At 39.2% G+C, this 12,395-nt stretch overlaps 1 protein-coding gene across 3 annotated transcripts in view; it reads left to right on the forward strand.

The window, feature by feature from the left end:
• The window catches only part of GPR89A (G protein-coupled receptor 89A), a 60,287-nt gene that overhangs the window by 28,535 nt on the left and 19,357 nt on the right, over nt 1-12,395 (forward strand). For 2 of the 3 annotated variants that reach the window (XM_059134980.1, XM_059134978.1), the window contains exons 8-9: nt 8,925-9,034; nt 11,485-11,594. In XM_059134980.1, the coding sequence (XP_058990963.1) occupies nt 8,925-9,034; nt 11,485-11,594 (220 nt within the window). The remainder of the gene's footprint in view (nt 1-8,924; nt 9,035-11,484; nt 11,595-12,395) is intronic. The other variant, XM_059134979.1, reaches the window with a different exon arrangement.

The raw sequence follows: 12,395 nt of genomic DNA on the forward strand, positions 1-12,395 counted from the left end.
CTGTCTGGTGAACATCTTTATGATCATGATTTTATACTCTTTGTCAGGCATATTGCTTGTCTCCATTTCATTTATCTCCTTCCATTCTTTTTATGAGGTTTCATCTTGTTCTTTAGTTTGGAGCATGTTCCTCTCTCTCATTTTGCCTGCCTTTCTGTGCCTGTTCTATGAATTTGGTAGAACAGCTACTTCTCTTAAACTTGAGGGAATGCCCCTGTGTATGGTCATCCTCTGTGTAGACTGTGTGACTGGTAATTTTGGTTAACTGACTGGAGCTGTGGCTGGCATGGGCTGGGGGTCCTGAAGCACTCCATTCTGGGTCTGGGATGTTCAGAGCTGAAGTGGGTGTGGTCCGGGATGGTCCTGGGGCTCTCTGTACAGAGAGTGCCTCAGCAAGATAGCTGAAGGTAAATTGGGGTGGGGGGCATGTGTCGTGGGCCTCACTCTGCGGAAAGCTCTGCAAAATAGCTGCAGCTGCAATGAGTACAAGCTAGGGTGTCTTAGGGCATTCCACAAAGGAAGCACCCTGAAGGGGTGGTTGGAGCCAAAGCTGCCACAGGCCAGAATGCTCCATTCAGGGAGTGCCCTGGCAGGACAGCTGGCACTGAAGTAGGCACAGGCTAGGGGTTCCCAAGGTGCTCCACACAGTGGGTACCCTGGCAGGGTAGCTAGAACGAGAGCTAAAGCATCCATGAGCTAGGAGGTCCCAGAGTGCTCTGCATCAGGGGGACCCCAGCAAGCCATTTGCAACTGAACTGGTGTGGGCCTGGTGCTTTGCACCTTTGCTCCTGTGTCACCTGCTGACATGGGTGGAGCTCTAGTGACCAGGGTGTCCCAGTGTGCATGGTTTTGGGCCTCCCTTGGTGGGACAGCTGGGGATGATGTGGTCAAGGGGCTCACTGAGATGGTAATCTGACTAATGTGCCCAGCCCCTGCTCCTGTCTATACTGTCAAGGTGGAGGGGAAACATAAACTCTGGTGCTTGCCAGCCCCTCCCACCTGAAGGGAGTTTCAGCAGTTCCTCTGCTGTCTGATAGGGTTCTAGAGCTGGTTCCTTTATATTCTATTTGCTATTCTAAACCACAGCTTTTTTTTCTGTGCCTCGGAGCAGACAAATCTGCTCATGATCCTTCAGTATTATTCTTTCCCCCTGCCCATTCTCCCCTGCTTCATATTTCACAGCATTGGGGGTGGAGGGGTTCCCTTTAATTTAGTCTCCGTCTGTTTTGTTGTTCTCTATGTGGTCTATCTTTTTTATTTTTTTTTAAGATTTTATTTATTTATTTGACAGAGAGAAATCACAAGTAGTCGGAGAGGCAGGCAGAGAGAGAGAGAGGGAAGCAGGCTCCCTGCTGAGCAGAGAGCCCGATGCAGGACTCAATCCCAGGACCCCGAGATCATGACCTGAGCCGAAGGCAGCGGCTTAACCCACTGAGCCACCCAGGCGCCCCTGGTCTATCTTTTTTTATACAGAAGCTGTTTAGTCAGCCCACAGTTATTCTTCAGGAGGAATTGCTCTATAAATAGGTATAGATTTGATGTGTCTATAGAGGAGGAAAGTTCAGAGTCTTCCTACATCACCATCTTCAGCCTTTTCCTTGGATGTGTTCTTTTAAGCCATTTTATCATAGTGGTTAGGAATTCCTTTCCCATGGTTAGGAATTGGCCTTGAGCCATACATGTATCCCTGTAGGTTCTGTCTAGTTGGAATCTGGGATGGTTTGTGGTCCTGCAATCGATCTTACTAATTTGAGTGGCTCTCAGAAAAGTCAGCCTTCCAACTTGGCCTAATTAGCACAGCAGTGGAGCTAATAGGTCAGACAGGCAACTAACATGACAACACTGGGGCCCTTGGGATTCATACTAGAAAAACTGTTTTCACAAACACTAATAGTTGGGGAGTAGTGGCCAGAAAACCATTTTTTAATTTAACAGCAGAGGGCCATAGTGAGATGGCATGCAAGAAAAGTAACATCTGTTATTTACAAGAGTTAATGGCTGAAAATTGCAAGAAAGAGGCACACTGCGTTCTCACTTGAAACACTAAAGCGAAGATGAGGTTTATAGTATTTGAAAAACCTTCCTCAAAAACCTAGTTCAGTTAGTATGAACATGCTGGTTTAGTGGTCAAAACCTTCATCTTTTTTCAGGCTGAGAGAGTTAAGTCATCTGTTACATTGTTTTGTTTTTCTGTTGACTTAGATATTAAAGCTTTTATTTTGGTAATCTTTGATATAGCTGGAATATAGCCTGTATTCACAAACAATATTAATACAATTTTGAAATTGTGGTCCTGTGGAAGATAGAAAATACAACTATGTAACTACACTATGGTATAATGAAAAGAACTTAAACTAGACAATCACTTTATTTTTTTTATTTTTTATTTTTTTTTTTTAAGATTTTACCTATTTATTTGACAAAGAGATCCCAAGTAGGCAGAGAGGCAGGCAGAGAGAGGAAGCAGGCTCCCTGCTGAGCAGAGAGCCCGACGTGGGGAGCAGAGAGCCCGACGTGCGGCTCGATCCCAGGACACTTGAGATTGTTACCTGAGCCAAAGGCAGAGGCCCAACCCACTGAGCCACCCCGGCACCCCTAGACAATCACTTTATATTAAGCATGTTAAATGATCTTGGGCATATCTTGACGGTCTTAGTTTCCTCATAGAATGATGGGGTTAACTAAAGGGTCTCTACGATTCCTTTCAGCCCATAAATTCTGAATTTATAATTTTCGCTTGTGGATTACACAAAAATTAGAGTATTACAGCATGTAAAAGTTTAATGCAAGCTATTACTATGAGAAAAAATTCTTAACCTTTACTCTCTAGTTGGTTGTTATTTTTCTTTTTTTTTCTTTTAGGTTCTCTTGAAAATTTGTAGGGATAGAGAAAAAAAATACATTCACTGGTAAAACTTTAGAACCAGCCACAACTACCCTCAAAGTATGGCACTGCCAAGAGTTTAACTAATTCCTTTGACAGAAAACCATAAAAATTAGAAAAATTATAAATAATAATAATAATAATATTCAAATGCACTGGAAAATGAACAGAGAGAGAAAATTTTGAGAAGAGTATCAGATTATTTCATGTTTGTGGCTTTCTTGCCTGGAGTTGCTCTTTAACCACTGCCGGCTCTCCTAGCACCCACTCAGACTGATAAATTTCCAGTTACTCTGATTTGAACTTTGAAGTGAAATTTTGGAGACAAAAGAGATGCAGAAGTACTAAGATAATAGAATCTAAGTATAAACTGTCTGAATACACTCATCACTAAACCATGCATTTGCAAAGTAAATACCAGAGAACCTGAGAAAAAGTAGGGAGAAATGAGAAGGGGGTGTACCCTTGAAAGACATAACTGCCTTTTACTATGATTTGCAAGTGTGTTGTGCCTTTGGTTGAGTGCATTGTCTGAACTATGTGTAAGATGGCACAGAGCTCAAATGACAGTAATATTCTTACTGGCTTGAGGTGTCACAAGGTAGAACTGAGAACTGGCAAAGCACTTAGAAATATTGAGAGATTGCTATAAACAAAGAGACCAGAGAAAGGATAAACCTTAAAATCTGACTGTAAAATCTGTTCAGATTCTTTGCTGAGCTTAAGCAGGTCTGTGGCCAACAGAGACCATCAGAGTCAGACCAAAAAGAGAGTAGCCGGATGCTGAAAAACTAAGCAAAGACATTAGTTGCTGCATGTAGTAGATATGACAGTTTCACAATTTGAGCCCAGGGAATTTAACTGCTTAATAGAACAACAACAACAACAACAAAAATCCTCAGAAAAACAAAACAGATTTCAAAGCACTGCAACATAATATATACAGTGTTAAGTTTTTAGCTAAAACTTACTATATGTACCAAAAAATAGGGGCATGCAATCCATATTCAAGACAAAAAGCAGTTAATGGACACTTAACTTAAAGTGAGCCCAGATAATAGATTTAGCAAACAGACTTAAAAGCAGCTATTATAAATTCTAAGAAATGAAGGTAAGCATAATATTAGTGAATAGATAAAGGATCCCAAAAGAAAAATGAAAACTGTATTTTTAAAGGAAAACAAAAAGAAATTCAAAAGTTAAAAAGTACAGTAACTGAGGGGCACCTGGGTGGCTCAGTGGGTTAAAGCCTCTGCCTTTGGCTCAGGTCATTATCCCAGGGTCCTGGGATCAAGCCCCGCATCGGGCTCTCTGCTCAGCAGGAAGCCTGCTTCCCCTCTCTCTATCTCTCTCTTCCTGCCTCTCTGCCTACTTAGGATCTCTGTCAAATAAATAAATAAAATCTTTTAAAAAAAACAAAAAAAGCATCATAACTGAAATGAAAATTTTACTAGGTAGGTTTAGCAGAAATTGAGATAGCAGAAAAAATTATTCAAGTTGAAAACAGATCAATAGAAATTACTCAGTTTGAAAAAGAGAGAAAAGACTGGGAAAAAGTGCATAGTGTCTCAGTATAAAACAGTATCAAACAGTTCAACATGGAGTTGTGAGCCCTAAAGAATGAGGAAGAAGCAAAAAAGTATTTAAAGAAATAATGGCCAGAAACTTCCCAAATTTGGAGGAAAATGTTAGTTTACAGATCCAAAAAGCCTAAAGAACCCCAACTGGGATAAACACAAAAGTACACCGAGTTCATATGGTCAAATTGATAAAAGAGGAAGACGAAGAAAGTTTTATAAGCAGCAAGAGAAGAATGTTACATACAGGCAAACCATGCAAGCTAATGGTTATTTAACAATGTTGCAAGGTACAAAATAAACGTACAGAGATAAGCTGTATTTCTTTATACTGGTAATTAGATACAATATAAACTACAATACCATACCAGTTACAATCACTGTAAAAATGAAAGGTATAAGTCTAACAAAACACATACAGGACTCACATGCGGCAAACTTTATGAAAGAATCCAAGTATCTAAATAGTTGTAACAGGTTTATCAATTGGAAGCCTCAAAATAGGGGAGATACTGATTCTCTCTACATTGACGCACAGGTTTCACATATGTCCCAACGAGATTTTTTGTAGATCTACACAAAATTATTCTAATATATAGAAAGACAAAAGTGCTAAAACAGTTTTGAAAAAGAATAAAATGGAAAGACTCAGTCTGATTTCAAATCTTACTATATTGCTGTACTAATCAAAACTATGTGATATTGGCAAAGGTATAGACATATCAATGGAACAGAGTAGAAAACTCAGACCAACACAAGTATGCCCAACTAATTTTTTACAAAGATACAAGAAACTTCAGTGAAGATAAGGTAACTTTTTGAACAAATGATGCTGGAGCAATTTGACATCCGTAGATTTTCTTTTTTTTTTTCAAGATAAAGCTCTCATCTTACACAAAAATTAACTCAAATTATAAAACTCTACAACTAGGGGGGAAAAAAACGTAGGAAATCATAGGAGGGACCTAGGGGTAGGCAGTGTTCTTAGACTTGACACCAAAAGCGTACTTTATAAAAGGAAAAATTAATAAGTTGGATTTCATCCAAACTAAAAAATTCCGCTCTGGGAAAGACATTATTCAGAGGATGAAAAGACAAATTACAGACTGGGAGAAAAATTTGCAAACCACATTATCTGGGGGGAAAAAAAACTACTAAAATATGTGAACTTTCAAAACAATTAAAAAACATAAAAAGACCAATTTAAAAATGAGCCTGGCTGGCTTAGCCAGTTAAGCATCTGCCTTTAGCTCAGGTCCTGATCCCAGGGTCCTGGGATGGAGTCCCACATTGGGCGCCTTGCTTAGCGGGGAGCCTGCTTCTCCCTCTGCCTGCCGCTCCCCCACTTATGCTCACTGTCTCCCGCTCTCTCTGTGTGTGTCAAATAAATAAATAAAATCTAAAAAAAGAAAAAAAATTGGCAAAAGACATGCAGATATTTCATTGTAGAGCATATACAGATGGCAATTTAGTACATGAAAAGATGTGTTAACATCATAAGCCATTAGAGAAATGTTATTAAAACGACAAGATAACCATGTGTTAGAACGGCTAAAATAAATTAGTGACACCAAATTCTAGTAAGGATGCAGAGAACTGGATCACTCATACACTGCTGGTTAAAATGTCGTAATAGTAATTCTGGATCACATTTAGCCGTTTCTTTAAAAACTAAACATGCAACGACCACACAGCCCAGCGGATTGCATTTCTGGGCATTTACCCTAAAGAAATGAAGACTTACGTTCACACAAAACTTGTACGCTGATGTGTATAGCAGTGTTATTCATAGTAGCCAAAAATGGAAATAAGCTAGATATTCTTTAATGAATGAATGGTTGAACAAAGTGTGGCACATCCATACCACAGAATACTACTAAGGAACCAGAAGGAATGAACTATCAATAAAACAGCCTGGGTGACTCTCAGAAAATTAGGCTGAGTGAAAAAAGCCAATCCACAAAGGTATATACTATCTGATTCTATTTATGTAACCTTTTTGAAATGACAAAATGGAAATGGAAAACAAATTTGTGGTTGCTGGGTAATTAAAGAGGAGTTGGAGTTGAGAGGAGGGAAGTGGGCTATATAAAGGCAACATGAAGGATTCTTGTAGTGATGGAAATGTTCTGTATCTTGACTCTTATCAGTGTCAGTACCCTGGTTGTGATACTGTTCTATAAATTTGCAAGATGTTTCCATTGGGAAAAGCTGGGTGAAGGGTAATTGAGATCTTTTTTTTTTTTTATAACCACATGCAAATCTACAATTATCTCAAAATGTTTAATTATAAAAGCGATTGCTGAATTCCCATCTTTCTGGTTTCCATCAGAAAACCACAGAGTGGCATATTTAAACCACAGTAGATCTTTTGCAACTTCTTGACTTGAAATCTACCACTAAATCTCAGCCGGGTGCATGTGTCTTTCCAGACTATGGGTTTTTTAATGGTGTTCAGCTAATAATGAAGAGATAATTTCTTGATCTGGACTACCCGTTATAAAGAAGCAATAGGGGTGATGCTCACAGTGGGGTTGGTGAGGATAGTGACAAAAGTTCAATATAAAACTTAGTGACTTCGCTAGTATCTCATACTGGTTTTTTTCCTTTTTTACCACATCTCAGGGAGTTTGATATTGTTACTATTTCTTTTGAAAATATATACTTATTGTTCATCTGCAACTAACTTGGTAAGAGCAAACCTAATTTATAGCTGAGTGATAAAAAGTGAAAGTAAGTTGTTTAAAACAAGGTCATGCTTGCTGTGTGCAGACAACCTTCACTTCTTGTGGTTATTCCTCTCTCTCTGCCTGTTATGGAGCCATGATAGTGTCAGTCACCTTTAGAAAATCAGCCATTTCCACTCCACAGTTGTTGTGTTTATTGTACTAAGACATGAAAACTGAGGATAATAGAAATGGCTCTCTGTGTGTCCTCTCTCTCCAAGGCCTGTCCTTTATTCCAGCATGCTAAACTGAAGTGAACTTCTAAATGAGTTGAGATAGAACCTCTTCCCTCTTCATATACTTGTTCCAGCTTTTCCACCAATGAAAATGGGAAAACTAAGGATTAGGAGTCTTGCCAAGTCAAAAATCTCCCTAGGTCTGAGCCTATTCTTGGTTGCTAATTACATCTTCCAATAATGCTGAGTTACAGTGAACATATGTAATTAAAGAAGAGCTAAAGCTTGGAGCTATATTTTATTCACTCAGTATTCAGGCAGAGATCATTTAGGGGAGGAAACAGTTAAGTCAGCATGGCCCAATGCACCTAATGTTCTTCTTCTTAATATTGTTTTAACCAGTAGCTTAAAGAATTAGTCCATAGAGGGGCACCTGCGTGGCCCAGTGGTTTAAGCCTCTGCCTTCGACTCAGGTCATGGTCTCAGGGTCCTGGAATCGAGCCCCGCATCGGGCTCTTTGCTCAGCAGGGAGTCTGCTTCCCCCTCTATCTACCTGCCTCTCTGCCTACTTGTGATCTCTGTCAAATAAATAAATAAAATCTTAAAAAAAAAAAAAAGAATTAGTCCATGGAAATACTGTTTGGTACCACTGGTGCCATTTTGTATTGGTTCCAACTGTAAATTTTAATGCCGTTTGTCCTCCTTACCACTTCTGTCTCTTGTCACCCAAAAATCTCCATCTTCTTTTCAACTTTTCTTTAGTCCTACTACTCTATCTCTGTTACACCTAACCTGGTTTATTTTAAACTGGAAGGACTTAGCCCGTTATACCCTTCAAGTAACCGTTATGTACAAGTGATCTTCCTTTTGCTTGCAAGGACCCTGTTCTAAAACACCATTGTGGTAGGCTGGAACATGCCAGCATCTGCTGCTGAGGCGGTGAGTTCTCCATAGAACTGAGAGGACAAGAGGAAGGAATAGTAGTAAGTTTCTTGTTGACTTATTCAATAGTTGGGGCGGGGGGGGATTAGAGTTAGAGAATGATGTTTTAGAAGAGTGTATCTTACTGGGGTTTTTTGTTGTTTTTCTTTGGTCTGCTTTTGAAAAGGAAGGATAAACTTTTTTAGTTCCTATCCTGAATCTGGTCCTTTAGGTGTGTTGACTATTTTGTCCTTAAATGATAACAGTAATAATTATTAATATATGTGTAGTGCCTTGTAGTTGATAACAAGAACTCTTATATATGATTTCAGTAATCTCACACCTACTGGAGATGAATAAATAGAAACTCTGAAGTCGCACAGCTTCTCAGTTAGAGCCAGTCTCCACATTTACTGTCTTCTCCAAATTCTGTGCTCCTTTGCCTAGGCCACATTGCTTCTTGGGAGTGTATAGTTGCCCTTCAGTTGTAAACAGTAGAAAAGCGAGACTCCAGAGTTTGCATTCTTTCCTGAACAGCTCAGCAAAGGAAAGGGGCACTTATGAGACTAGAAGGTAGATGAGAACACACCATGAGGCTCCAAGCTCCCTTGCTGAGGTTTTATCTTTTCTTTCATTTCAGGATGGCAATGACACGGAGAACTATGTTCCAGAAGGGGGAGGTGCATAACAAACCATCAGGATTCTGGGGAATGATAAAAAGTGTTACCACTTCAGCACCAGGAAGTGAAAGTATCCTTTATCACTCTGTTTGATTCTTTTTCTCAACTCTGAACCAAAGGCCAGAAGAAAAAAGTAGTATTGGGATGGTCTCTCTTACGGTACTTGACTACATCAGAGTCCAGCTGGCCAGGGCTAGGCTTAGGAAATACGGAGTCATCTTTCCTACACCTCTAAAAGATCATAAAACCATTGTCTTTGAGCTGAAGTCCTAAAAGTCACTCTTTCCATTTTACAGATGAGAAAATAGACCCAGAGAGGTTAACTTAAACTGTGGTTTGTGGCAAAGACAGGACCTCCTCTTGGTTCTTTCCACTGCGCTCTTCTATTTCCCAAGTCTGAACAAGCAGCTTAAAACACAGTGGCTCCCTAAAATGGATGGCTTGTATATGTATGGGACGGTAAGGGCCTATTTCTAAAGCAGTCAGTATTTCTTTTTTTTTTTTTTTTAAGATCTTATTTATTTGACAGAGAGATCAGAAGTAGGCAGAGCAGCAGGCAGAGAGAGAATGGGAAGCAGGCTCCCCGCTGAGCAGGGCTCAATCCCAGGACCGTAAGATCATGACCTGAGCCGAAGGCAGAGGCTTAACCCACTGAGCCACCCAGGTGCCCCGCAGTAAGTATTTCTAAACAAATTTTAAGCAGCGCTGTATCTTCAGTGACTTTAGGTTTAAAGAATTAAGGAGATTGGGTTAAAGATTGTTCTTGTCCCAGCTGGTTGCAGTGTTCAGCTGACACCCAAATTGAGAAACAAAATCTCTTTGTGGCTGCCAGGCTATTAAGTTAAAACTTGGGGCACCTGGAGGGAGATAGCATATTCTTACTTCCTTCCTCTGCCTGTGGAAGTACAAATTCCCTTTTGCTTCAGCTCTAGGAAAAGGATGTAGTCGGTTCTTGCTATAAATTGTGGCACATCTTTCTGGTGTCAAATTTAGGTAAGATTTAGAGCAAAGAAAGGCAGGGTGACGTGACCATGAGAGAGGAAAGAAAGGATTACATTGAATTCATTTAATCTAGAAACATTTATTTCACATCTCCCATTTCCGGGCAGAGTCCTAAGGGATAAAATGATGAACAGAGTATACTCTCTTTTCTCAAGAAGCTGTCTAATCATGGGAGAGGCAGACATGGAACTAGTTAAACCCTGTTGTTTGACTGCCTGAACCATGAGAATAGCAGCCTTCCTTATTGAGGAAGGAGCAGAAGGATACTCAGTAATTTGAGTACTACAGGCATACCCCAGAGATGTTACAGTTTTGGTTCCAGAACATCACAAAAAGTGGCTATCACATTGAAGGGAGTCAGATGGATACTTTGGGTTCCCAGTACATATAGAACTTATATTTATACTGTATCCTATTGAGTGTGTAAGAGCATTCTTTTTTAAAAAGTGTATAAAGAAGGCTAACCATCATCTGAACTTCCAGTGAGTGGTAATTACTGATCACAAATCCCTATTAAAAAATATAATAATAATAATAATAGTAATGATGATGAAAAAGTTTGAAATAAGGTGAGAATTACCAAAATGTGACACAGAGACATAAATGGCACCAGTAGACTTGCCCAACGCAGGATTGCCACAACCTCCAATTTGTTTAAAAAAAAAAAAAAAAATCTACAAAGTACAACAGAATGAGATATACCTGTAGTGGGCTGTCTTCACTATTTTTATTACTTAAAAGTCCATAAAAGCCAAAGTTTAGGTTTAAACTGTCTTTATGACAATAAGTCAAGTCAGCAAAAGTATCAGGATTATTTCACTTCTCTGAGGCCCTGTCTCCTAAATGGAGAAACTAATAGGACCTCAGTAAGTTCTTGGAAAGTAGCATAGTGTAATGGAAAGAACAGGCCTTGGAGGAGAGCAGATCTGACTTTGCATCCACACCTGTTAGCTGCATGACTTTGAGCAAGTTACTTGACTCTCTGAGCTTTGCTTTCCTTATCTGCAAAATGGGTAATAATATCTATTTCATGAGACTGTTAGGAGTACAATAGAAGATAATGTCTATAAAGAACCAAAAAGTCATATTTATAAATCCCAGCCTGTATTGGAACTCAGTAGTATTAGTTCCCTTTCCTAATATTACATTTATTAGATAATTTAGGGGAAATTATATTGTATTATAGGTGTTTTACTGTATAACTATTTGAGATTTCAAAATTATATTTGACTTTAACTGATCAAAGAAAAGCAACAGTGAGCAAAGCCATCTGTCTGAGCCACTTGAACTAGTGAGAATCTGAGTGGTAGTTGTTTGATAATGGAGAAGCTTTTACACACCTGTGTTGGAGATTGGGGAAATTGCTCTAAAGGAGTACTGTTGTCCATGAAGCAGGAAATTGAATATATAGGCAGTTCCTAAGATCTACTATAGGAAAAACCAAAAGCATATGCTTTCTTCATTACTATTTCTTGAAACTTCTATGTGTTTTAAGCCTTGATGCCCATTTTGTGCCAGATCTTACTCTTATTCAACAGGAAGTGGATGCTTTGGAAGAACTAAGCAGGCAGCTTTTTCTGGAAACAGCTGATCTATATGCTACCAAGGTACAAGGCAAGGAAACAAAAGTATGATTTTTACCAGTTTCTACCAGAAGAAAGAACAAGACTAAATAGCTTTTTAGTGTCCTCTATGGCCAAGCAGTGTGAAAGTGACCTTATCGCTCCAGTATCAGCCATGAAGCTTTAGGAGTCTGCATCCTTTATGACATTGCTCCAACCCACAGCAAAATTCGTACTGGAACACTCAATAATAGAAATTAGTAGGATAATCAAGAGGTTTTTCAACTTCGAAAGTGGCACACACCACTTCCTACTGATTCAGGGTCAAGATGGTAGCTCCTCTGATTGCGTTTTATTTCTTATAAATTAGTGATATTTTAAGAGCAGTGCCGTGAGCTAGCCATGTTTTAAAAGATCCAGATTAAGGGGCACCTGGGTGGCTCAGTTAGTTGAGTGTCCAACTTATGATTTTGGCTCAGGTCATGATCTCAGTGTCTTGAGATTCAGCTCTGCATCAGGCAGACACTGGGTGTAGAGCCTGCTTAAGATTCTCTCTCTCCCTCTGCCCCTGTGCCCGCCACCAGCCAGGTTTTTTTCTCTCTCTTAAAAAAAAAAAAAAAAAAGAAAGAAAGAAAAAGGAAGGGATCCAGATCAAGAAGTGACCTAACTATAAGAAGTAGTTTTCCTATTTTTATGTAAAATGCAATATAACTTAAATATGCAAAATCTATTAGTTACGTTCATTCAGACTATTTTTATCCTTTTCAAGGATCCCTTCATAGGAATAGCAAGGTACAAAATAAACGTACAGAGATAAGCTGTATTTCTTTATACTGGTAATTAGATACAATATAAACTACAATACCA

Source organism: Mustela lutreola, chromosome 10 (assembly GCF_030435805.1).
Source record: "Mustela lutreola isolate mMusLut2 chromosome 10, mMusLut2.pri, whole genome shotgun sequence".
NCBI classification, from domain to species: Eukaryota; Metazoa; Chordata; class Mammalia; order Carnivora; family Mustelidae; genus Mustela; species Mustela lutreola.